The sequence below is a fragment of the Atractosteus spatula genome, chromosome 5 (genome assembly GCF_055471065.1).
Source record: "Atractosteus spatula isolate fAtrSpa1 chromosome 5, fAtrSpa1.hap1, whole genome shotgun sequence".
In the NCBI taxonomy this organism is placed as follows: domain Eukaryota; kingdom Metazoa; phylum Chordata; class Actinopteri; order Semionotiformes; family Lepisosteidae; genus Atractosteus; species Atractosteus spatula.
Window position 1 is genome coordinate 24574523 of NC_142710.1, and position 24802 is coordinate 24599324.

General features: G+C 37.4%; 1 protein-coding gene across 1 annotated transcript in view; it reads left to right on the top strand.

Annotated features, from left to right (window-relative positions):
• Positions 1–24802, top strand: part of LOC148834782 (disintegrin and metalloproteinase domain-containing protein 12-like) — a 90232-nt gene that overhangs the window by 37692 nt on the left and 27738 nt on the right. The window contains exons 4-8 of the mRNA XM_088916657.1: positions 10092–10170; positions 15051–15127; positions 18464–18650; positions 22978–23043; positions 24518–24589. Coding sequence (XP_088772783.1) covers positions 10092–10170; positions 15051–15127; positions 18464–18650; positions 22978–23043; positions 24518–24589 — 481 coding nt within the window. The remainder of the gene's footprint in view (positions 1–10091; positions 10171–15050; positions 15128–18463; positions 18651–22977; positions 23044–24517; positions 24590–24802) is intronic.

Consider the following 24802-nt stretch of genomic DNA (forward strand, 5'->3'; position numbering starts at 1 on the left):
TCTGGGAGGCAGAGGTTTGCCTCACTGGTCTGGGACCGTAGCATCTATCTGATTCATCTATCTAATTATTTTCAGACTGTAGTGGAAACAAAGCAAAAGGTTCCAGGAAGAAATAATCCATGCATTAGAGCAATGATTGTAGCTCACTGTCTGCATGAAAATGATGGCTCAGACGCCATTCAGAGGAGAATGATGGCTGAGAGACAAAATCATTCTGTGGCCCAGAGAACGTCTGAGGTAGTGACACAGAGAGAGGTGTTCTTTAATTTGTGTTCCACAGAAGTCAGTCTGTAAGTGAAATGCTGAATGTTACATGACATAGTGTCGGTGCCAAAAGTTTTTCCAATCCTGCCAGCCAATCAAGAAGTGTACATTTTCCAGCAGGACAATGGAAGACCACACGGTGCTAGGATTACCATGGCCCATCTTTGAGAAAACAGTTTTGAGGTTTTGCTACAGTATGTCCAGTTTTTTCTCCTACCTTACGTCCAATAGAACAGCTGTGGAACCAACTCACCCCTGCCATCAACAGGAGACAACTGCGAGTTCCTGGCTGCAGCTGCTCAGGAAGAGTGGGGAAACAGCCCTAGGCAGTCTGTGGAGATGTTGATCAGGTCTCTACATCAATAGGTTAATACTCAGGGATGTCATACCATACTAACAATGTAATGTTTTCCTTATGGAGTTTATAACAAAAGTTCGGGAGGGATGACAATAACCAAGTTCAATCAGACTCAGCTGTCAGTAATTAGCAATCGCTCTTGACAATCCATTCCTCTCCCAAACGCTATAAATACCTACGAGATCCCTATCTCTCACTCTTGCATGTCTCTTGCATGAGCCTCGCTGTCTCGTGTGCGTCCTTGCATAGACAGTACTACAACAGTTTGCTGCTCTGATGCACGGTTGATCTCAGGAAGAGATCAGGAACCACAGATTTCCTCGTTTTCCGTGTACCAGCTAACCATTGATCTGACTCTTCGTCGCTTTTCAACAACAGCCAGCTTCATCTACAGGTCATGCCTTTCCCAATACCGAGACCCGCCTTTGTCAACCCGTCCTTTCGAAAACACCTAGCGGTCGACTATCCAGTTACTTCTCCTGTTTTTTTTTAAATGGGCTGCTCTCGGCAAACGCACATTCGCCGACACGTTCGCAAATTTCCCATTCGAAACCTTTCCTCCCGTTATCACCTGGACAGTAGCACAACGTCACTAAACTATGTTTAAAAAGCTTTCGTTCAGGACATACATCTAGGAAAATTATTCATTTTCCTATTAAAGATTTACGTAATGTATCCTGCACTCCCAGTAAACTTCTGCGTCTCCTGATGACGTCATCAGCAACACTACACTCCAGTCCCGTGCAAACGCTGATCTGCCATTGCAGCCGATCTGCTGAATAGACCCGTGCTCTGGATTTAAAAAAAAATGCTGCTTATTTCGCATTCACAACCCGCATTACTAACGTTAGTTGCATTAATTCTCTATGCCTGGACTACGAGCAGGGAAGAGAAAAGTGCAATAAACTTGCATTTCCCTCAGCTTCCCACAAACCTGTTTAACTGTAAAGCAAAAAAAAAGCTTTGAACTTCGGAGAGAGTAAAAAATAACCATGGCTCTTCAGCACGCTTCTGCTCAGCTCATAGCAGGATGGAACCTCTGAGCCACCCTCACTGCAATCCTACAGCCATAGGACCCAATCAGCAGTTGTCTCGTGTCCCTATCCCCGGCGTTCAATTTAGCCCTGGGTTCCTGTCTCCACTGCTACTGCGGCCATCTCCTTGGCACTGTGTCTGTCTGGCGTCCTACCTCCAGCCCAGTCAGCAGTTGTCCTATCTCATGTCCCTATCCGCGGCGTTCAGTTTAGCCCTGGGTTCCTGTCTCCACTCCTACTGCAGCCGTCTCTTCTGCCCCAGGTCTGTCCAGCGTCCTACCTCCGGCCAAGCCAGTAGTTGTCCTGTCTCGTGTCCCTATCCCCGGCGTTCAATTCGGCCCCGGGTTCCTGTCTACGCTGCTACTGCAGCCATCTCCTCGGCCCCAGGTCTGTCCAGCGTCCTACCACCAGCCTGTGGCTTGGTTGTCCCATGTCTTCCGTTCCTTTCTCATTCGTGTCTCTGTCCAATTCAGCCCTTATTAAGCCACAATTTTGCTCCATGACGCTTGTGTCCTCGTCTCGTTGTGTCTTGATCCCCGGTGTCCAGTTAGGCCTCAGGTCTATCCCTCTCATTCTCTGCTGCTATCAAAGCTTGATATTCATACAGGTAAGTCGTACTTGTGTCTCTATCCCTGCCATCCAGTTTGGCCCTGGGTTCATTCCTTGTGCCTTGTGTTCATTCTGTGCTGCTACTTCTCCGCTCCAGTTCTGCTTTCGCTTCACGTTCTAAGGCAAACCTGCTTCTGGGTCAGTCCAGCATCTTCTCAGTTACAGTACTACAGCGCCGTCCCATACTCAAACAGTTAGCTGACTGGAGGGGGGTATCCATTTGGGCCGGGACCCCCAGAGGTTTATTTTCTCCCTTTTTGTTTTCTTCTCCACAGTGCCCACATGGATTTGTTGAGTGGTTAACAGCGCTTTCAGTTCCATTCCAGAGTCCAAGCTGTTAGTCCCTTATACTTAACTCTGCCTTGGATACCAAGAGGTTACACATCAACAGGTTTATATGCCTAAGCATTACACACTCACTCCGTTTGGCCAGGAGACTCTAATCAAATTCAATGGTTATAGAAGGCCAAGACGTTGCCGTTTAACCTCCGTCCCTCATTCTATTCACAGTACGAATACAGTGAACGACTCTCCAATTTCCATTGCTGCTTTTGGGGGTACAATTGGAAACTTGGACCGTTTCCATTCAGATAACACCGCCATTTTTAGTCAATTTAATAATACCAGTGACTTCCTTTCCCATTTACAAAGTTCTCGTAAATCTGGAGTTATCGCGAACGTTTCTTACAACTCAAGGCTGCCTCCTTGCTGCTCATGCGTACTTATTTTAATAAGCTTCTTCGTCTAGGACTTTGGAAGCCTTCCTTCTTTACATACAGTAACCCTAAACAAATTCTTCTCACCTCCTCCGTGCTTGGTGGTTTGGGGTCCCGTTTGGTTCTTTTGGGGGTCCTGGTCTGCTTGTCCTATGGCCAGGAGGTCAGCCCTCAGCCAAGCGGTTTAAGTCACAATTTTGCTCCGTGACGCTTTCATCTTGGGTGTTGTCATTCCTAGTGAATTGACAGTGACCACATTTTGTGCGAAATCATTTTTGACTTGTATTTCTGTTCACATTTTCTGTGATTTTGTGTGGCAAATACGTTAAATATTTGATTAACAGCATTATATTATAGTGTTGCAGTTCTTTTGCTTTTCAGTAAATATTGATAAAGCAAATATCACAGTTAAAGTAGTTTGATAAAATATGTAGGGGACTGGATACTTCCATATCTGTTTAGTAACTGTAGAGCATGTATGTTCCTAGGCCATTTTGCATTTTCTTTTTGCAAAGAAAATGTAACAGTACCCATACTTGCAACATGCATCAGATGCATGTCTACGAGTCCAATTATCTTGGTTTGGTGGGTTTGTCTGAGAGTTTTACCTTTTCCAGAGAGCTCTTACACTGTGATCTGCACAGGAATATCTTCATCAGTGCTGCAAATCAAAACATCCTTCCTCACAACAGTGGTTCCACGAGAAATTATTTGCTTGTCATTGCTGTTAATTATTTTGGAACTCGACCACTGCCCTTATTACCATCAGCAAAGGTTGCGTAAATCTGCCAGACTAAAATCCCGGGAAGAAGTACTATATCTTGTTCCACAGACGAAACTGAAGAGTTGGATGTGTTCATGTTTTTTTTCAAGACCTAAACTCAGGATTCCCAGAGTTGTCCTTAAAAAAACTGGCCCAGTTTCAGTGCAGCTGACTGCACACTGTCTCTGAGCCAGGAACTGGAAAATGTTGTTTCAGCTTTGAGGATTTTTTCTCTTTGGCATCGTGTGCTCTAACAATCAAGTGAAAGCTAGTCCAAAGCCATAGGGATGTAAAGCTGTATGTAAATCAATTTTGGATGCAAAGCCTTATGCAAATAATATTAGGCACATCAATCCATTTGTTATTCTTTTTCTATTTCTTCTTTCGTTCTGTGCTTTGCAGTATTTTACATAATGACTACATTTATGATATGCTCTGTGAGTGCTTTTGCTTGGGAATTGAAGCCTAATAATATTTTCTGGATAATGAAGCAGTTGGGGTGCATGTTCCCATGGAAGCCACAGATGGAAATGAATTGCGCTCTCTGCAGCAGAGTAATTAAAATTGCACTCACATTTTCCAAGCTTTAATGGGATTCTGTCCTTTTAATCTGCTTGTATACTCTGTACACAATGTGTGATTATTGGATTTGGATAGAACCAAAACTGAATTTTAAGGCAGATTATAAATTTGTCTTTTAGCTCCTGGAATTAATGGAGATGTTTAAAAGGTTATTTCAATTAATGGAAGTGTCAATGCAAGTGCTTAATTCTTTCATATTGCTATTATCATAGAGATAGAAGACCAATCATTTCAATTACTGGGCTTGCCTGACTTTCACCAAGTGTTTTAAGAATGACCCGAACAGATAATCAAAATATTGGTTTTTAATGTAGTTTAATTCGACAGGAATGCACTCTTTAAATGATGATATATTTACAGTCCTTATTGAGTATACCCAAAACAGCAATGTCAAAATATTTCACAGTGGTTTGTTTTTTATTTATGCCTTGTCCTTGTTTATTTTATCTGGATGTTGCAAAAAAAAGACATAAAATCTCAAGCACCGTGCTGTCAACACATTGTGGACTGAAGAGCGCAGTCAGCATGTTTGTATAAATGTCTCCTCGATCAGTGTTCTCTGGAGTTCAACATTCGCATCAAAAAGTACTCTAATGAGGATAGTAACAGAGATGTATTGGCTTTACAGTATATTTATTTTATACAAAACCTGGGAAAATGATCTGGATGTATTTTCCTGGGATTGTGTTTGTGGAGTCATGATTTGCTGTGATCTTATACTGATTCAAAACCATGTGTGTTTACAGGAGAAATGCTTGCTTACAAATATATATTAAAAAATTGCAAACAGATGTTTGTGCATGGTGTGTGGTGTGGTGGCTGATAACTGAATCACAGAACTTAAGTTCAAGCCTGGAGACAAAAGACTAGACTGTTTTTTAATATTTCATTGGTGAACTAAACTTTCAACAGCAGCTGATATCCACCAGTATTTCCAGTACAAGTTAACAAGTTAACATTAAGTAGGGATTTTTCCCTTAAAGTCATTCTTTTTCTAAAATCTACCCCATTGAATTTTAGAGGAAGTTACTTTACAGCTTGAGTGCAGAGAGTAGAAAAGACTAGTAACAAAAATGAGAAGACTAGAAACTTAGGGTCTATTTCTCCAGTGTGGATTTGTTTGCTTGTCAATAGAAGGAGGAATTATTGTAGAGTATGGTTTTGACTATTTAAGACATTGCTAGTAGGCTATAATTTATCACCTGAAAACTGTGACTTACTTGACAGTTTGCTCATACAGTATTATCAATGAAACAAACAAAAGTATGTGGACGGATGGGAAGAATGGATTTTTTAAATATCGATACACTATGATTATTAGTAGACAAGTAACAAAAACATTTGATTCAATGTGTAGGGAATAATACTTCTGCTGAGGATTGGAGGCTATGTTTTTACAGGATTTTCTAGTAAACAATTGCATGATGTAAAAGTAAAATTGTAGCCCAGGTGTATCCTTATGTAACAAATGTGGATGAAGTTTATACGTAAAGTATAAAAAGTAAATAATCTGAAAGAAAAATGATGATTGTACTTATGGTTTGGAGAAACGTAGTCTTAAAAACATTTAATTAAAAGAAAAGCTAAAGCAGCTTTCGGTCAGCATTACCTACAGAAGCATCTTTAATTAATTGATAATTGGAATCCTGAACAAGATCCACTGTGCATCCAACAATCTTGACCTGCTGCAGTAAATAATTAACTTTCTAGCTTTTGATTATGCACAAAGGCCCTATTTTAATTAAAATTAATTGAATGAAAAGAAAAGTGTCCAGGCTTAACTTGGAGCAGAAATCTATAAAAATCACCACTGCAAAAGCAAAAAATATCCACAGCAAAGTGTACTTAGAATTTAGCAGTTTTAAATTCATGACGTACACTATGTTCTTCAATGAGAAAAATGTATGACCTACAAGTGCTCTGTTCAATTTGTAACATCAAAGAAGTTTTCTAATGTCTAATGTTCTTGCTACATTTCAGATTCCATTATTTTTTAATCGCTGCACTAAGCTGGTTTCTAAGGAATCTAAGAACAATAATTATTCTTATGATGAAACCACATTGTTACACATAGGATTCAGGGTAAGCTTTCTACCCAAATGATTGTATTGTCAATTCCTATAAGGTTAGACTCATACAGTATCTCAGTGTGACCTTGAAGTTATCTGAGACAAACGTCTTCCCCTTACAAAGATGTGTAACATCTATAATTATATTTCTCCAACAAATACCAAAACAAATTGACACACACAGCCTTGAAACATCACTCACATTTATTAATGTCCTTGGTGTTCTGTGTTCTGTGGTGCATTTTCACTGTTTTAAAAAATGAGATTTATTTTAGATCTTTACAAAACGTAGGGGTGAACTAAAATTGAATTAAAAAATGTTTCTGCATTCTTAAGGAAAATTAGTATTGCTCAAATGCATTTATTAATGTCCTTTATAATTTAAAATGACAAAGACAATAAGAAGATCAAGGCATTCCCATTACTTAAGTCAGTTGCTGCTAATTAAGAAACAATATTTTCATAAATTACTTTTTTTAGTGTTTAGCACAACAGATAGAAGTTTGTGATGTTCATTTTGAAAACCTGTTGTGGTACATCATAATTAATACAGGGTAAACTGAAGGAAAGCACAGTGAAATCATAGTAAAAGCAGCACAATTGTACAAAACCAAATTAAACCCATTTTGATATCTCTGTTCAATTATCATGCAGTGTGGTAATATACAGTATGTCAAAATCATATTACCGTATAGTATATCAAAATATTGGTATTTGGTAGTGGTATTTGGTAAAATATAATATGAACATGGAAATCCATATACAGTATGTAATATATGTAAGATGAAACTGTAAGAAATCTCCAAAATACTATGCAAATATACTATCTTAAGGGACAGACTAAGGGTTGAAAGTTCACCTAAGTAATTCTTTTTGTATTTGTCAAACCAGGATGTTTCCATATTAAAAAAAATAAAATTTCAATGTTTCCAATTACAGCCAAACAGATATTTAATTTATTACAGCTTCCCAGGAAACGCATATTCTCCTTTGTTCATCTTGTGTCTGTTATTTATTATCACAGCCAATAAACTCATCTCTTCCCTGTTGTTTCTGAATATAGATTTATTATTGTTTTTTCTACTCTTTTCTAGGTCACATGGGATTCTTGTAGTTCTTATTGCTATCATCAGTAATAAGATTTGTTCCTTTTAGTATTAGTGTCTAATTGGATGCATTGATCAATACAAGTGCTCTGTTGAGAGTAAAGGAGCTTCAGTTGTTGCTAACCATGTTCCTCTCCATAGAATGAATTTGCATTCTTTTGTATCGGAAGGTGTCTTCAGACAGACATTCAACTGTTGTGCTTTTCTTACTTTTAGAGTATGTTTTTAGGTTCTCGATTCTGATCAGTTTCAGATTCTGTTCTGTTCTAGTGTTATTTGTGATTTTGTTATTTGTAAATAAAGGCATATTCTCAGTTTACCTGTCAGGATATATAATTTGGCTGATTTCCTATCACACTATTGATGTATCCATTGCAAAGTACATGTCTTATTCATTGAAAGCCTTATCGAACACTGGTTCTCCAGAAAAAAAAACAACTGAATTAAGCACTGCGTGCCTGAGGGAGTTTACAACTGTTCCTGTACTGTATTTCCATGCCAACAGCTCCTTCAATTAAGATATTGCAGCAATGAAGAACAGTAAGAACTTTTTTGGATCTAGTACATTATTCTGTGTTTTGTTATCGAAGTCCTGGTTATTTCCAGTAGTTTCATTTATTTCAAAGGAGAGAAAAAGGGAGCATTATACCCCATGCTGGCAAAGTGTATATACTGTACAAACCACCCAACAAAAATGAAAGCCCTGCACAATGCAGTCCTGGCTTTGAGGCCCTGCTCAATGAGGTCAGTAAGATGATACAGCAGAACTGAAGGGTGTTCCCTAGCTGCCCTGCATGCGCTTTTCATGAATTGTCACCCACGGGACATCTGCTTAAGCCCTGCACAAACACACTCTCTAACAATTAAATCATTGGGTCTCCTGCTGAGAGTGAGCTCATATCATCCCAGGACATACCCCTGTTTTTCTCGTCTGTCTTTTCCACTGTTATACCCCTGATATTCACTTTCCCACTCTTCTCCAGAAACACTGGCATTGCTGGAAAGCCAAAAATGACCTCTGCAGTTTTGCATGATGAGGACAAGCCTTTTCTGACACACCACTGGTGAATGTTATAGCTATTATTTGGAGATGATTATAATGCTCTATAGCACATGTACAGGACATACAAAAACACAAAACAGCCCTTGTAGGCAATAGCCTGCGTATTGTATTCTGGACTCAGGTTTCATCTGTAATAATCGTAATAGGCTTCAGCTTACTTATCTTGGAAGATACCTTTACATCCACCTAAAAAGGGTCAGAAGGACCATCTGTAAGACTGTCAACTCATTTGTTGTTGTTCTTCAAACTTGCTACAACAATTTCTGATGCTGACCTTTATTTGGGGAGTGACATTGCAGGAGGGAGGTGTGATAGGCTCATAATATGGGTCACCAACACTCATATCCTTACAAGAGTAGTGAAACTGATTCACCACCATTCTCTATACAACAGTGCTCTAAATAGAAATAATTGTCAGGTCTAACTGGTTTCCTCTTTCCCTGAGTTGCTTTATATATTTCGTTGTTATTCTGCTATTTCCACAGCTGTTGATCTGAATTAAGGAAACACCCGTACGACCTATTTGATCTGGCATAATTTTTAAAGAATTTTCTTAAATGTAGCTATATGACTGTGTATACTGTCTAATGAAATAAAATGAACAAAGTAGTAGTCACATTCTTTTACTATACAGTACCTTACAGCTACAGAGCAGAAAAATGTCAAACATAAATTTAGAAATTAAGTGAAATATACCTATTGTTTGGATTGCAAAAATTAAAAAACTATTTTCTATCTCAGATCACTTCAAATAGTTATTAAGCCTCCTGAAAAGAGTCTTTTTGCCCTTCTCTGTCGTTTCTCTAAAGGTTTCTTGATTTCATAATGTTAAAACCAGAACTGTATACAGTATTCCAGATGTGGTCTAACTAGAGCATTGTACACTTTCTGCATGACCCTTCTTGACTTGTATTCTACAATCTTTGCTGGATAGCCAAGTCTCACATTTTTGTTGCATTTGTGTGTTTTATTTTTTCTGATTGTGAACCTTTTAATTCTGTGCTGTCTATGTTGTAGTTTTCTTTTACCTAAATACAAACATAGCGTATTTAGAAGTGAGTAGATGGTTTCACTAGGCTAGCAAGAAAGTTATATTTTGATACTGTGGACCTCACGTAATTGGGAAAGGTGGGGAGGAACGATTAGAATTCTATACAGGTGGTCATGGTAATATTTATCTTGTATTACTATGATAGTAAGCACTCTTAGTGGAATTACAGGCCAGGTCCCTTGCCACAAGAGAATTCTACATGACACCAGTGACCAGCGTGGCTTTGCTCGGCCCCTGCCAGGACTCAGTCACGGTCACTAGCAGGCCCAGAGCCACATGGCGCCTCTCTATAGCCAGTGGAGAATTCCTCTTTACCACAAGACCAGGCCCTCTGCTGCTGCAGAATTGTATACTGTCTAGATCGCAGAGGGGGGTGACATCACTTCAGTGCATGAGCCCTGTTACACAAACAATGTCATTTGCAGTCTGTGGTTAATTCAGCTTTGTTTTGTTGGTTTTTGTTTTCTGAACTTTAGAGGACTTTTTGCCAGTCACTACACAGAAACACACTACTTGGAGGATGGAACTGCAGTAACTTCCACTCACAATGTAACGGTAAGGTGCACTCCGGTTTTCTTGGGGACATTGCACGACAAAGTTTGGTTTATTTTTTAAGAGGAAAAGCTGGAACCAAGATGCAAGAAAAAGTAGCATAGCTCCCTATAGTATCCACTTCAAAACCTGCTGGAGACAGGCAACATTTGTCTGTTGATTGAAGCTCATGTCCTACTTTTACAGCTTTCTTTAGCTCCTGAACTGTCATTGAGGTGCTTGTAAAACCATGGTTCCATAAAGGAAGCTCAAATCCAGGAAATTAGCATTTTTCTTGCAGAATGCTTATATTTTCACAGTAACCTGGTGAGCAGAGGGTATAAAACATGTCTTTGCAAGAGTCAGCATATACCTTTAGAAAAGGATGAAACAAGCCTTAGGGTTAATGAAAATTAGGCTTACTTCTACAAACTTACTTGCTCTTATATATAGTATACATCCCAAAATGCTCCTTTTGGATTTGTTTATTTGTGTACAGTATTTAGGAATGCTCTAATCCGGACTTTAAGTTGGCATTACAATGTTTTGTAAATCTGAAAAACTTTCCCAATGTGATGTTTTTAACAAACACAGCATTCAAAATCCCTATCCACACTATTTGTGCTTCCCAAAATTTTCTTCAGTGGCACGCCACAACCATTGACAAGGGATATACTCAGGGGATTGCTACATCTGTCCTTGAACACTTATTTAAACCAACAGATAAAACCTTAAAGGAGGTACAGTCAAAACTAATGTGTTAAAAGCAAAATAAAATTTCTCACATTCCCCTTCATTTCAGTGCCAATGTTGATTTCAGTAAATTACAATAAGTAATATAGTAATCACTGATATTTTCAAATGCATTTTCTGAAAATATGAAATATAGACTTCAACCATGATTTTAAAGTAGGCTAAATGCTTATGAAGACTGCAGCTCATTTACATTGAGCAATGGGCCAGATAAATTCCTTAAACAATGTCAGTTGTATTTTTCTCCTGTGAAAAAAGCATATACATCACTTGTTTCATAATTGCGCTCATCTGTCAGCTTCATGACTCCACTGTATGAAATTAATCTCTGTTGTATTCATTATATTAAATGTATAGTTCACACAGTTTTCACATATGTAATCCAATCAGCACATGCAGACATTCAGCAAGTAAATTAATAAAAATGTGACAGTTCACCAGGCACTGGGACAGTACTAAGGACACCACGTAGATTGAAAGTGAACCAAAAGCACATCGGTTTCATTTAGCAATTAGTACGTTATTGTCAATTATCAATTCTTTAGGTCCCCGATCTCTTTAGCTTGTGGAGGGCTAGTGCCTTCTGGTTTTTGTTTTAACTTGAGTAGTCAGTTAAAAAATAACCTAATTATATGCTTAGATTTTGTTTTAGGTCTTTTAGAGCTTACAGCTCAAAACATTCACTTAAATGTACAGTACAGTTACCTATAAAATACCCCAGAGCCTGATTAGATGTTGTACCACTATGCAGTTAGTTAAATAATGATATCAGATGTGTAACCTAGAACTGAGGTGGAACAGAATCCAAAGGGCTCTTGGTCCTCCAAAAACTGAGTTTAAGACCTCTGCTTTAAGGGATATCTGCTGTCAGTGGTCACCACACACCGCTGTCTATACAGCATTGCATTGTCATATTTTCTGGATGGACAGGGGATGCCAAATAATTCAATTTCCTGTTATTCAAGGTTGTTTGCTTGAGTAAGCTGTGTTTCATTTACATTTCACAGTATGAATGCACACCAATTTTCTGCCATATCTAATCTGGATTTTTAAAACATTTCATTGAAGTTTGACAATTGTGCTTCGCAGTGAATATTTGAGGAACTGAAATATTTTTTTTTACTCACAGCATGTGGGTTCCTTGGCATCTTTTCAATCTCTGCAAATACAGTGTCTCCCCCACTTAAATAACAGGATTCGATATCCAAATTGAAATCACATTGTGGCACATTATGCACACTGCGTGATTTCAAGAAACTTTCACAATTCATAATTAAATAGTACATTTGTTTTCCAAGTCTAAGATTTACCAAGAATATGTGCTTAATGAATGAAAAGGAGCCAAATGTAAGAAAATGTCAAGACTTTAACATTTGTTAATGATCTGGGATTATGAAAATAAGTTTAGAAAGTATTTCCAGCAGTGAATCTGAAATTCATTCGTGTGATTGAAGACCACTGTATATAAATTGTAACATAGCATGGAAAGTCTTAAATACATCTCAAATGGAGTTAAATTTGGAGTCATTGCTAATGGATCAAATATTAAATGATGTGGTGCACATTTCGCTTGGTAATGTTATACAGTATGTGTACGCTTTAATATTAAATGTAAAATATCAAATATAGAGTCATGTTAAATACAAGTTTATGTTTAGCCGTTCTGGTAACAGGAAAACACTTGTTAGCAAATGTTTTCTTGCACTCGCATTAAGCATAGAAATGTGCCAAAGAACAAAGAAATGAAGTTGTAAGAGATTACGGTGGCAGTGACAGGCAGAAAATTAGGCATGCCATGCTTCCTCCCTAAAAAACTGTTTTAACCACTGCTGGGCGGCTGGCACAGTAGGCAAAGCCTTTCCGAAACGCCTGCTAAACTTCTGTACCTTTGTCTGCTGAGTTTAGCCTCAGCTTCATCTGAGGCCACGGCAGTAAAAGTGTTGTGACACACTGAAAATGTTTCACTGAGAATCTACACATTAATGCAGTGCTTTCGACAGATCCAGCCATTTAAATTAACTTTAATTCAGACTGATTTACAGCAAGTGTTCCTGGTGTCATGGGAGAGAATAAAACCGCTCACCCTCATTACTGTTGACTGGCTTCAAGGCTTAAGAGAAGTGCCTTGGTTATGGACAAGCCAGCATTTATTAGGTATATTAAAATATTGTTAATTTATAGGCTTGTCGGGAAAAAGGACTTAAAATATGTTCAGGAGAAAGGGGTGTTAGGGATCAGGTTTGTGTCAACAATAACATATTATTGGAGCAAATAAGTCATGTCTGTGCTTCAGACTCCTTTAGAGTTTTAATTTGCAAGTTTTATTAGCTTTCCCTAGTGTAAATCACAGCATGCATCATTTCACATTAGACAACAAAGAAAGCCACACTGGTGTGAAACTTGGAGAAGAAAACCTTAACACATCTACTTTTCGTTCCTATTTGAAGTGATTTTTTTTTACTAACTACCATAAAGTAAAAATGCAGAACAGCATTACTACTACAAAATGTGTACAAGAGAGAAGTTTCTTCTTCTTGGTAATCAAACCAATGAAGGCATACTGAATGTATATTGAGTTTCTTGAAGTGCTTGCATTACACAATGCTTCAGAATCAGGCACCTAGGAAACATAGGAAACATCAGGTACATAGGAAGGAAAGGCTGTAGCTGGTCATTTAAAATTGGTTGTAGAGCTCATACTCTAGATGTCTAGTACTGGTTGAGCACAACCACAAAGTGCTGTGCTTTGGGACATTTTGAGTTAAACTCAAAGACTTCTTGAGTCTTTCATAGGTGTTTGAACAGCAGCTGTCAGGCACAGCAAAACATTGCCATTTTTTAAGATTGGATGCAGAGTAATCTTTATCAAGGGGAGTTTGACTTGTATTTATTTCAAAGATATAAGCATGCAGTTAGATTGGTGTGACGTGATATTGAGAGCTCCAATTTATTTTATTTGTCTGCTTTGCTGACCTAATTAAAGCCATTCAAGAAATGTACCTGTAAGCAATTTTAACAGCAGGAATAATGTGTTAATAGGCTGCACAGGTTCTGTGCGGCATGTTAGGTTTGTTAGGGTACTGCAGCCCAACTGTTTATGAAGTGAGTGAGTATTCTGAAAACTGGCCTTTGTTGAATTCAGCAATGAATTCCACTGCTGGCTACCACAACTCACTACCTAACAAACAGTTTTTATGTTCTGTATACCCCCACTTACTGTAGTGTATTAACAGATAGACTTAACATAAATGAAACATAAATACTAAAGTAAGCACTTCAATTTTGCTGCAGTGTATACATATTTAATGTAACTAGATCCTTTTTTTGTAACAAGGTCATGATCAAAAGCCTGAAAGACAGATTCTTTCAGTGGAATGTACACATTGCACTTTGGTTTAAAATGCTCTAGAGACTTCTGCTCCTTGCTTGGCCCTGGCATTCATTCTGAGAGCCTGCAGGAGTGTGGCACAGCTGAAAGGCTATGGAATGAGTAAGCCCATAAAAGAGTGCCCACAGTTTGCAAATAGCAGTGAAACATTTCTTCAGAAAGTTCAATATTGACTTTCAGTATTTTTCTGCTGAGTTGCTGTTTGCACAGTAGTGTGGCTGCAGCTAACACAGTCCGATTACACTTGAAAGAGGCTATGCCAGTCATAACAGGGGAGTTCTGTTATTTCTCAAAACTAGACACTTCCTACTCTGACAAGCTCTCTTTGTCTTCAAATTTTTACTGATTCTGATTTACAGGGGCAGTTAGCTAGGCAGAGATTTATCTGCCTTTCTTCATGGCTGCTTCTTAGTACAATAAAAAGAGCTGGAATCTAAATGGAGTACATGGTTAGATGTACTTGAATCTCCTTCACAGGGCCCTTGAGAGAGGAGATACTCACTGCAATTGATTTAAAAAACAACCAGACACATGCAATTACAATTAAACAGGCAAAGAAGTGCAAGGTTTTGTTAGATGGGTCCTGTTTAGGAGCCGTAAGCCAATTGTCAGATATCATCCCTGTGCCAGTCTTTCTTATTTTACTTCTACCATCTTTAAAACTTATTTTATGAGGAAATTACCTGTTCAGAAAGGCTGCCTTGAAGTATACATTTCAATTGGTGGAAACCAATCAGTCTAATAGGATGCTTCACTCTTCCAGGTGAATTGCTACTATCACGGTGAGGTCCAAGGACATGCCCATTCTGAAGTGAGCCTCAGCACTTGTTCTGGTCTTAGGTAGGTTGTCCTCAAAATCAGATAAAATTACCATCTACTGTATGTTCTGCACATGGTGGTAATATCTTCTTGGTCACAAGACCTTGTGGTTCCGTATGTCTGTATTCAAATGGGAATGTTGCCTCTTAAGGGTCTTGATTTTTTCGTTGGTGAATTAAATTGGCTTTTCAAATGTCATCTTGTAATACTAAATATATCCATTGCAGTATCTATGAAGTAAATTTGGTGAAAAATACACAAGGATTCCTTTATTCAGGAATAAATCAGGAACAGTCAATCTTTGCTACACTGGTATCCTATATTCGTGTGTGTGAAATTAAAACTGATCATTTCCATTAAAATAAATAAGTGAGATATATTTCACTGCAGCCATTTTAGGCATATCTACAAAGTTATGTTTTGCTCAATCTTCTCTTACTCATGTATAAACACACAGGACTAAAAAGGTCAGATTTAATTTGTTATCCATCAAGAATTACAGACATATATAGTTTTTAAAAAAATTATAATGTAATTTGTTAAATTGCTGTGTGTAATGTAATGGGATACATCTGCTTGCGTTACTTTCATTACATTATTATAAGTTATCATCATATTCATTTATGTTTATCCTTGTTAAACCTAAATTAATGAATAGACACTTGATATATACAGCTTGTTCTTTGCGCTCCTCTGTTACATTTCATTATTAAGCTTTAAAACTGGTAGCGGGCAGTCTCAAGACAGTTATAAAAATGTTAACAATTAAGGATCCAAACATTTTAAGGAGTTGGGACAGTGGAGGTAGGGAGGTGGTTAGGGAGATCTTTTTAATAATCCATCACAGAGATACAACCTTTGAGTGCATGAAGTCAAGTGATCGGACACATGTACAGGACATGCACAGGGAGTCTGAAAGTCTAAAGGCTGTAAACTGTGTAGAACTAGAGTATAGAGAAGCCTTATTGTGTTTCTCTATATGGTTGTTTTCTCAAAAGTAATCCCAAATATAACATTTCAAAAAATCCTTTCAAATTTGTAAGTAGCTGTAAAGCATTTATGAGTTTCAATGACTTGAAACAATTGAAAAGGATTTTGTTTACTATTACCAAAGTTTTGCTATCTGATTGTGTTAACTGGCACTACAGTGCTGAGGAAAAGTGTGTGATCATAGGAATTACAATGTCCTACCATGATACCCCTGTTTAATCAAAACCTGTTTTTTATTATAGCCAGAAGGGTTAAATGAAATATTATTTGAGATGTGATGGTATATGAAATAGAAAGAATTAATATTTAAGAATCAATGTGTGTGAATCCCTATTTACAGTTAAGTGTTAAGGTAATCAGGGTCTTGTGATCCTTCCACCTCAAGTTCGCCAAAGTGCACATGGATGATCCACAAGGCCACTGGACGAATGTTCTCTGTACACACGACTCCAAAGTTGAACTTTGTGGCTACAAAGAGAAATGTTTTATGAAGTGAAAACCAAACACAGCCTTCCAACAGAATAACCCCATTCAGACCATCAAACGTGATCGTTGAAGTATAATAGTTTGGGCTGCTTCAGAGCCTCGGGACTCAAACTGAGAGCTTGCCTCATTGACAGAACCATGAATTCTGCATTTTTTCAGGAAATTCTGGAGGAGAATGTCAGGCTATACATTTGTTAGCTGAAGCTGAGCCAAAAGTGGGTCATGCAGCAAGACAACAATCCTAAACATACAGTACTACTATATCTACAACAGAATTGCTGAAGATGAAGACATTTTTCATGTTTGACTGGCTAAGTCAAAGTCCAGACCTAAACCAAACTGAAATGTTATGGCAGGATCTGAACCGAGCTGTTCTCACAGAAAGTCTTCAAATGTCACTGACTTGAAGTAGTTCTGTAAGGAAGAATGGGCCACAGGTCCTAAAAGCCGATGTGAGAAGCTGGAGTCACTGCTACTCAAGGAGGTGCCAACAGATACTGAATTACTATAGTTATTATTGAATCAGTTTGTACTTTAATAAACAAGTAAATGTTATATATTTATGTTTTATTAAGATTGTAAGACATAATTGTACCTCAAATTGTACTGAAATCTAAGAGAATGTGGACCACCATAGAAGGTTCACAAACGTTTTTGTCACAATGTACTTGTAATTTGTTACCTTCCATTACTGTCCAAAGACACATATACACCAAGACTTGTGTATGCACAATCCATCATTTTATTGCATATTTGGAAACTAAAAACCTCCTGTATACTTATTTAAACAAAAGCACTGAACTTTGATATATAGATGGTGTTGGCTTAATTAACAAAAATGTGAATATATTATGAAACTTGAAACATCTGAATTGTCATGTAACCTTCAGCTACAATTCAATTACATGTAATGATAAAGAACTTTTGGCAGCACATAGCAGCAATAATTTTTTAATAAACACTGCCGGACAACATCAGGAATTTCGAAGTAAGTTAGCCAAAAAAGTTTTCATCTTCTCAAGGCTTTCACTAGTCATTTTCAAGCTGTTTTCCTTGTGGGTCATTCAGTCTTATATAAGCTCTTTTGCAAAGTATTGCGATAGAGAGATACAATGACCTTTTTTGACAAGAAATACTGTATGTTGCAGAAGTTCTTAGCCAAAAGAAATTGTGCTGTAGTTTTAGTTGGCAGCAAATTTGTCTTTTGAGGGAGGGGGGGGGGGGTTAAATGTAAGTCTTTGTGGATGTGAATATTGTGTATGGAAATTGCTAAAACATTTGGTCAGTCAGCCCTAGAGAATGAAACATACATTGAATTAAATGTTTAATAAATCCTAGAGTTGGCCATGAAAACGAATATGTTAACAAATTTTAGCAGTATGAATAAAAACAGAAGCAAAATCAATACTTGCTTTTGGAATGGCAGGTTCTAGGGACTTCTAAAACATGAAGTTACAGACAAATGTACAAGGTTTAAATCCCTATTTTACAGTATCTTACCTGCAAAACTGGGCTGAAATGAGCATTCTGAGAAAGAGAAAAACTGTAAAACTACACCACCAAAGCTTTAAACAAAAGAGGAGTCTGCAATGAATGATAACAAACAGAAGTATGTTTAAAAGTGTTGTGTTTTACAAAAGGAAAAATTCACTTGTGTGTTACAAGTATTACAGTACATCTATATCTTGTTAGGATTGCCAAATCTGACAGAGAAATAAAACATCCCACTTTTACATGATTATCAGTAATACTAAAATTATTGTTTTGTGATTTATAAGGCGTGGAGTAATTTGAAGTATAAAGCTGCTGAATAACCAATTATACACATTTCCCACAGGTATTAAGAATTTGTATTATTGTGAAAAATCAATTTCTTCACAGGGGATTCATCTTACTTGAAAACAAAACATTTGTCCTGGAGCCGGTGTTTGATCCAGCAAACAGAAGTCATTTGATTTACAGAGCAGAAAACCTCAACTTTTCTCCTGGCACATGTGGTCATGGCTTCAACATATCAGACTTCAGAGTGGATGACATAGCCAGGCCCTTCAAAACATTCAATGCAAGGGTAAGAGGACAACACAGATGCACAATCACTGAACCAGCACAGATGAGTGCTTTCTGCAGGTATTTTCTTTGTGAGTGTTATACTTAATTTATCCTGAAAATGTCAGGCTCACCTCTGCTTCAAAGCTGCAGAGCAAGGTAGCATTTGTCATGGTACCTGGCTAGTCAGCTGTCACTCAGGGCTGGTTATCATTGAAATGTATTGCGACAGGAAATCTGCATCACCTGTGAGCAATTTCCATCCACGCCCATACCAGGTGGTGCAGAATATTTAAGTTCAACTCTGGCATTGCTGAGTGGTCTGGTACAGAGTCAAGCTCTGGGGAAGTCTTAAGTTCTCTCATTCCCTAAATCCCAATTTCCATCTTGGTGCTTTCTTTGGATACTCCATCCAGCTTTGTCTCAATTTTGTCTCTTGGATTGCCTTGGTGCTTTGTATTGTATATCCCTACTAATTTTTTGGTTTACTTCTCTGGACTGTGTTTCCCTGTTCTTCTGCTTGTCTACCTGCTGCCTGACTAGGAACCCAGCTACATTCCAGGACCATGTCACTGGACTGTGCTTTGCCTGTTCTATGCTCTGTTTGTCTCTCCAGCCTACTACAGCCCTGTTCCCCCTGTGTGCATGCTGCCTGCTCAGCCTCCCTGTGTGCATGCTGTTTTCCTGGTTCTCTCAGCTGTTTCGCCCAGCGTGTGTGTTCACCACATGAAAAGCAACCAACTGCGCAACAGGGGGATCTGACAGAGAAATTATTTGAAAATAGCAGCTGTAAATGGAGGCACTTACAGCAACCTATTTGAATTATAATAAAGTAAACATATAATATTCATCACAAACCTGCTCAAATGGAGCAGTTTTTAATCTGCCTTTTAAAAAGGTCAACTGACCTGGCTTCCCTACCTTGGAAACACACAGCTTGAGGGACAGAGACCATGAAATGAATTTAAAGGGTGGACCTACAAAAGTAATATAGGGTACTTTAAATGACTAGTACAGAACCAGTGATGGTGAAGTCTGGATTTGGTGTGATTTTTAATGTCTCAAAAAGTCAGCACAGAAATAGAAGTTACTTTATAAGATGCTGTTGTAATCGGATTGACAGAAACAGTCAGCTTTTCTTCTTGTTACTTGTTAGTAATATTGGTCTTACAATATGTTATGGTAGAAACGTTGAAGGGTGATTGCCTGATTATCTTGGCTCAGAATTGCTAGGTTAAAGAATGCAAGTGTGGCTTTTGAAACAAACAAAAAAGATTTGTAGATACACTGCTATGGTTGAGCCATCATTGGCCCCTGCTTGTTAGGTCATCTGTGTCTGTTGCAGTCAAGGGTTAAGGACATTGAGGAGATCTATCTATAAGAAATCTATTCTTCCTGCATTTCCAGCATTTAGAAAGAACTAAGTCATCTCCTCTTTCCATTACATTTACATTAACACTAGTTAGATTTTCATCTATAGTCCCAAAAGGACAGTTTTAATTATATTAAATACCAGATGCAATGTTTTCCACATTACATTTTGTGTTGCTGGAGGTGGTTATGTGTAAACTGACACTTTATATTTCAATACTTCTTTAACCAAAGTACATAAAATATAAAATTCTATTTCATTAACAAAACCACAGTTATTCAGTTTTTATTTAATACTTTCTGACAGGATCACAATGCCATCAGCACATTTGGGAGCTAGTAATTTCTCAGATTTATGATGCACTTTAGGATCTGTTATACTGTGGGGTAGGAATTTATTACTAAAGCTTTTTTTACTGAGATTTATGTTTGTGTTTCTCCTGCAACCTTATTAGTTGTCTTTATCTGATGACATTGTGATTCATTCAGTTGGGATCACGTTTTTCCTTTTACTCTGCAGAACATATCTACAAAATGTCAAAATGGTGAAAATTGGTTCCAACAGCTATACTGGAATTTAAAATTGGGTTTCTCAACCTTTTTTCTTAAAATTTTGTTTATGCCTTAAGATTTCCATAGGATAATATTTACAGCTTTGTGGAATATCCAAACCATGACATTTGAGACGTAATAATTACCCAGAGACGAGTATCATCATATGATTATGATTATAATTTAGAAAACAAAAATACTGCAATATAATCCAATAATTCAAGGCTCAATTTTAAATTCACTTCTTTAGCTTCATGCATTTTTTCTCATAAGCTACAATTTCAGTACTATTTAGGGATTTTCTTTTCATAAAGATTTTCATATACAGTGTGTTACTTTACCTTTTAAGATCTATTGTTATTACTTTTATATTCTTATGTTGTGATCAGCATTTGTCACATGAAAAAGGAACTTAAAACTGTAACTTATTTAATTGACTTTCCCCACATTGCAATTGCTGTAGTACTGGGTAATTTTGTGCATTGTAAATGTAGCTCACCCAGAATGTTTTTTAATTGTTTCCACGCCTTACATGTCTTAAAAAGAGCATAGGGGAACCACTCTAAAGCTTAACGTATTCTTTTCCATGCATTATACCATCTGCTGCTTTTTTGCTTTGGTATATTTGTATAAAAGGAGGCAAATTAATTCAACATTGCTAAATCCTGTACTTGAATAAGGCAAAAAACACCATCATGACTCCTTCATAATCACTGTGCAATGTGATATAACAGCATGCATACACATATAACAAAAATTAAATTTAACATAAATGTACCTAGTCTAATGTTGCTGAGCTGAAAGTCTCTTTTTCGGATAGAAAGTCCTCAAGTCATTGATGTTGTCTTCCAACATTTTTAGATGTAAAGTTCTGCCCTCTGTGTTCAGTTGAGAGTATGTCTGTAGTGTTTATGAAGGTGTTATGATGGTGTTTTTGGTAAAGTTTTTGTTTTTGCTTTAATTCAGATATGAAATTCTAGAAAAGTCTGTAGTTTCCAAGAACTGTTTCCTTTTCAATTAATTAAAGTATTGTATTTAATGTCTTTATTACCCAGCTAGTATAGCAGAGTTTGAAGTTCATGGTAAATTCAAGATCTCAGTTTGAAGGTTATGTTAGGTTTCTAGGTACACATTTTGCACAGGCCTGCTGTGGTCGAGGGCACAGAGAGACACACAGAGATAGAATTGTCATGTGGATAAACCTGTGGCTTTTGGCTAAACCCCAAGCCATGTGGTGTTCTTGTTGTATAAACTATCTCTGATGTAGCTGGTGTCTGTGTTTGACTGATGCTGGAGGCATACTCAGTGATGCCAGCTTACAGGATGTGAGCACTTTACTTTTATCAAATGCAACACAGGGATTTTCTACCAGAATTTATGACATTCTCTGAAGATTTTACTGCTACGTCTGTATAAACACACTTTGACACCTGATATTTCGATAAAAACAAGAATAGTATCTGAAGTTAGAAAGACAAGTGAGATGAAGAATACTAAATTATTACAAATGAAAATGCAAGAGATAAATAATATAAATCGGAGGCCTTCTTGCAACAGGAACACAGTATTCTTCATAGTCGTCAATCATAACATTGATGTTCGGGTGTTTATGAACACTTTTTTTTAATACTTGGAAGTTATATCATATGTGAAGTTACTGTATGTTGTTAATATAAATATTTAGCAGCTAACAGAAATCTGCAAGAATTCAGTAAATCTTTTGTATTGAATGCCTGATTTGAAATAATAGACTATTGGTAGAATAGCAAAGACATGTTGCTAATACAGTATTTAGCAGATTTTTTATACAGTATATACAGGCAAAGTATATTGCTATCCTTTTAATCACAGAGGACTTCTGAAAATAGACAAGAGAGTTCTCCACTCATGAAAAGCACCCTGCTGGTACCCTGCTGATAAAACTGTTTTGAGTGGCTCTGCGCATGAGCAGTCATCTTTAGAGATATAACTATCATCCTAAAGTGCATTTTCTTCATTAGCAGAAGGACTTGAATTGAGATTATGTTGCGTCCTTCCAATGTACAGTATGTTATACTTGATCTGCTTCTTTAAAAAAACAATAACAAAAAACATGACAGTACACAAGTGGAAATCTATCCATCCTTTTAGTCCACTTTTTTTGGTCAGGGTGGTGGCTGAAGTGGATATTAGAAAGGAAATAGATTGATAAAATGGTGTACATGCAACAGTACCGTATATGATATTTAATTGAAATTCTCTGACATCAGCTCTGTTTGGAGTAGCATAGCTCATCTATGCAGATGTCTATTCTTATCTCTTCCTCTTTGGGGAAAAGACATGGGCAACATTAACTGTTTTGTTTGCCTTTATTCAGTCTTGTTCCCCCTCTTGCAGATCAGTCAGCTTGCCTGGTCATCAAATGTTTCTATTTCTTTTCTCTGCAGCACAAGAGGGACACACAAAAGACAACCAAATATGTGGAGCTAATTATTGTAGCAGATAATCGAGAGGTAAGAAGAAGCTTCTCTGAGGGCCACCAACCTATGTGGTTGTACTTTGTACTCCTATGGTTGTATCAGTAATATCTTCCAGACTTCCAGAGAACCAAAACAAAAGTGAGGAGTAATAATGGAGGAGTCAGGAAAACGGTATTTGGGCATTGCTCAAAACATAGAACAACAATATGGTTGAGAAAATATTCTCCTTCTTCAAAATATGGTAATTTTACATTAGTGGTGACAACTATGAGTGATTAAGAGGAGGCTGTGAATAAATCCCCTGTGATCTGTAGATCTGCCAACAAGAAAGGACCTCTACGGAGTCCTAGTAAGTCTACTGCCTTTAAGCATCAGAGCACGGGTTTAATGTGTTTCATAGACCACTTTGAAATGGAATGGGATTTTTAGTCTGAAATCTTGTAAGACTCTTAGGAGACATTATTTCCCAGAACTTAGTTGACAGAAAGATGGAAAGGTCAGCAACTTATGGAAACAATCCCGTGTCTGGTATCTGATTTTCTCACTCTGCAAATGTTCCTTTTGATGTAGCAAAAAGGAGTGATACTAACATGTTACAGAGTAGAAAGCTACACACTGAGTCATTCTCTGCCAATCTGCCTGTGCAGATTGAATAACTAGAAAGTGTGTATCAGTACACACATTTTTTACAGGAAAACAATTAGTATACTTTTCTTTTGTTCAATGGAGTATAGCTGATCACAGCAACTCATTACATTGGATAGAAACATAGCGTATAGAAACATAGGAAACACATGTACGGAGCTGTGTAATATAAACTTTGTTCATGATTTAAGACCACACACATACAAAAAGAAAAAAATTAGTTACTTCTTTACTGCTCTCATGTCTAACTAAAAAAATGGTACTGCCGATTTTATGGCAGGGTGATAGATTTTCATGTGGGACTGCAATGCAGTTCTGCCAGTTCCTCTTTCACTTTCAATGTCCAGAGACACACATCCTCTAAATCATATTTTAGAGGATATTGTCAATTGTCAATATAGAGTGTCAATTGTCAATATAGATCAATATTGTCAATATAGATTTACTCCTACTCGTCTCCCTTCTTTGATATATTGTAACTTTTGAATTTACAGTATTCCAGGCTATCATTTATTCCAACAATGATGCTAAAACTTTGTCACTTTTTTGTTTAGGCAGCAAATTACTGTAAATATTTTAAACATGTTAAATATACAGTATGTGGCAGGTCAGCTTATGAAAGCGCTCTAGATGTTGCTACTATATGGCCTCTACTTGTAAATAGTCACACTACGGATGATTAACTAAATTCCACGTTCGCACACGGGTGGGATTAGACTTTTCTAGCTCTATATAAATAAAAATGTTCTAATTTATAATTGATTTATAGGATTCCTGAAGTAATTTGTTTTTGTCAGTTAAATATAAAACGGATCATTGCAGATCTCTCAAGGCTTCAGTGTGCATTGTTCTCAATTTTTAGTTTCAGAAGCAAGGGAAAGATGTGGAGAAGGTGAAGCAGCGGTTGGCTGAGATTGCTAACTATGTTGATAAGGTAAGAAAAGCATTATACATTTATCATGTAGTAAATTAATGCTTTTCGAGGCAGCTCCTCTCCCGCAGGTCTCCTTGCCTTTTCTCCGCAGACATTACTCATTCTGCATCCTGCAGCCTTTGCTCCTTAACCTTAGCCTCACCGTTTCTCTCTCTGCTCCCTTCTTGCTGCCACACTACCATATCATCTCTCCGGAACCTCCCGAAGATCCCT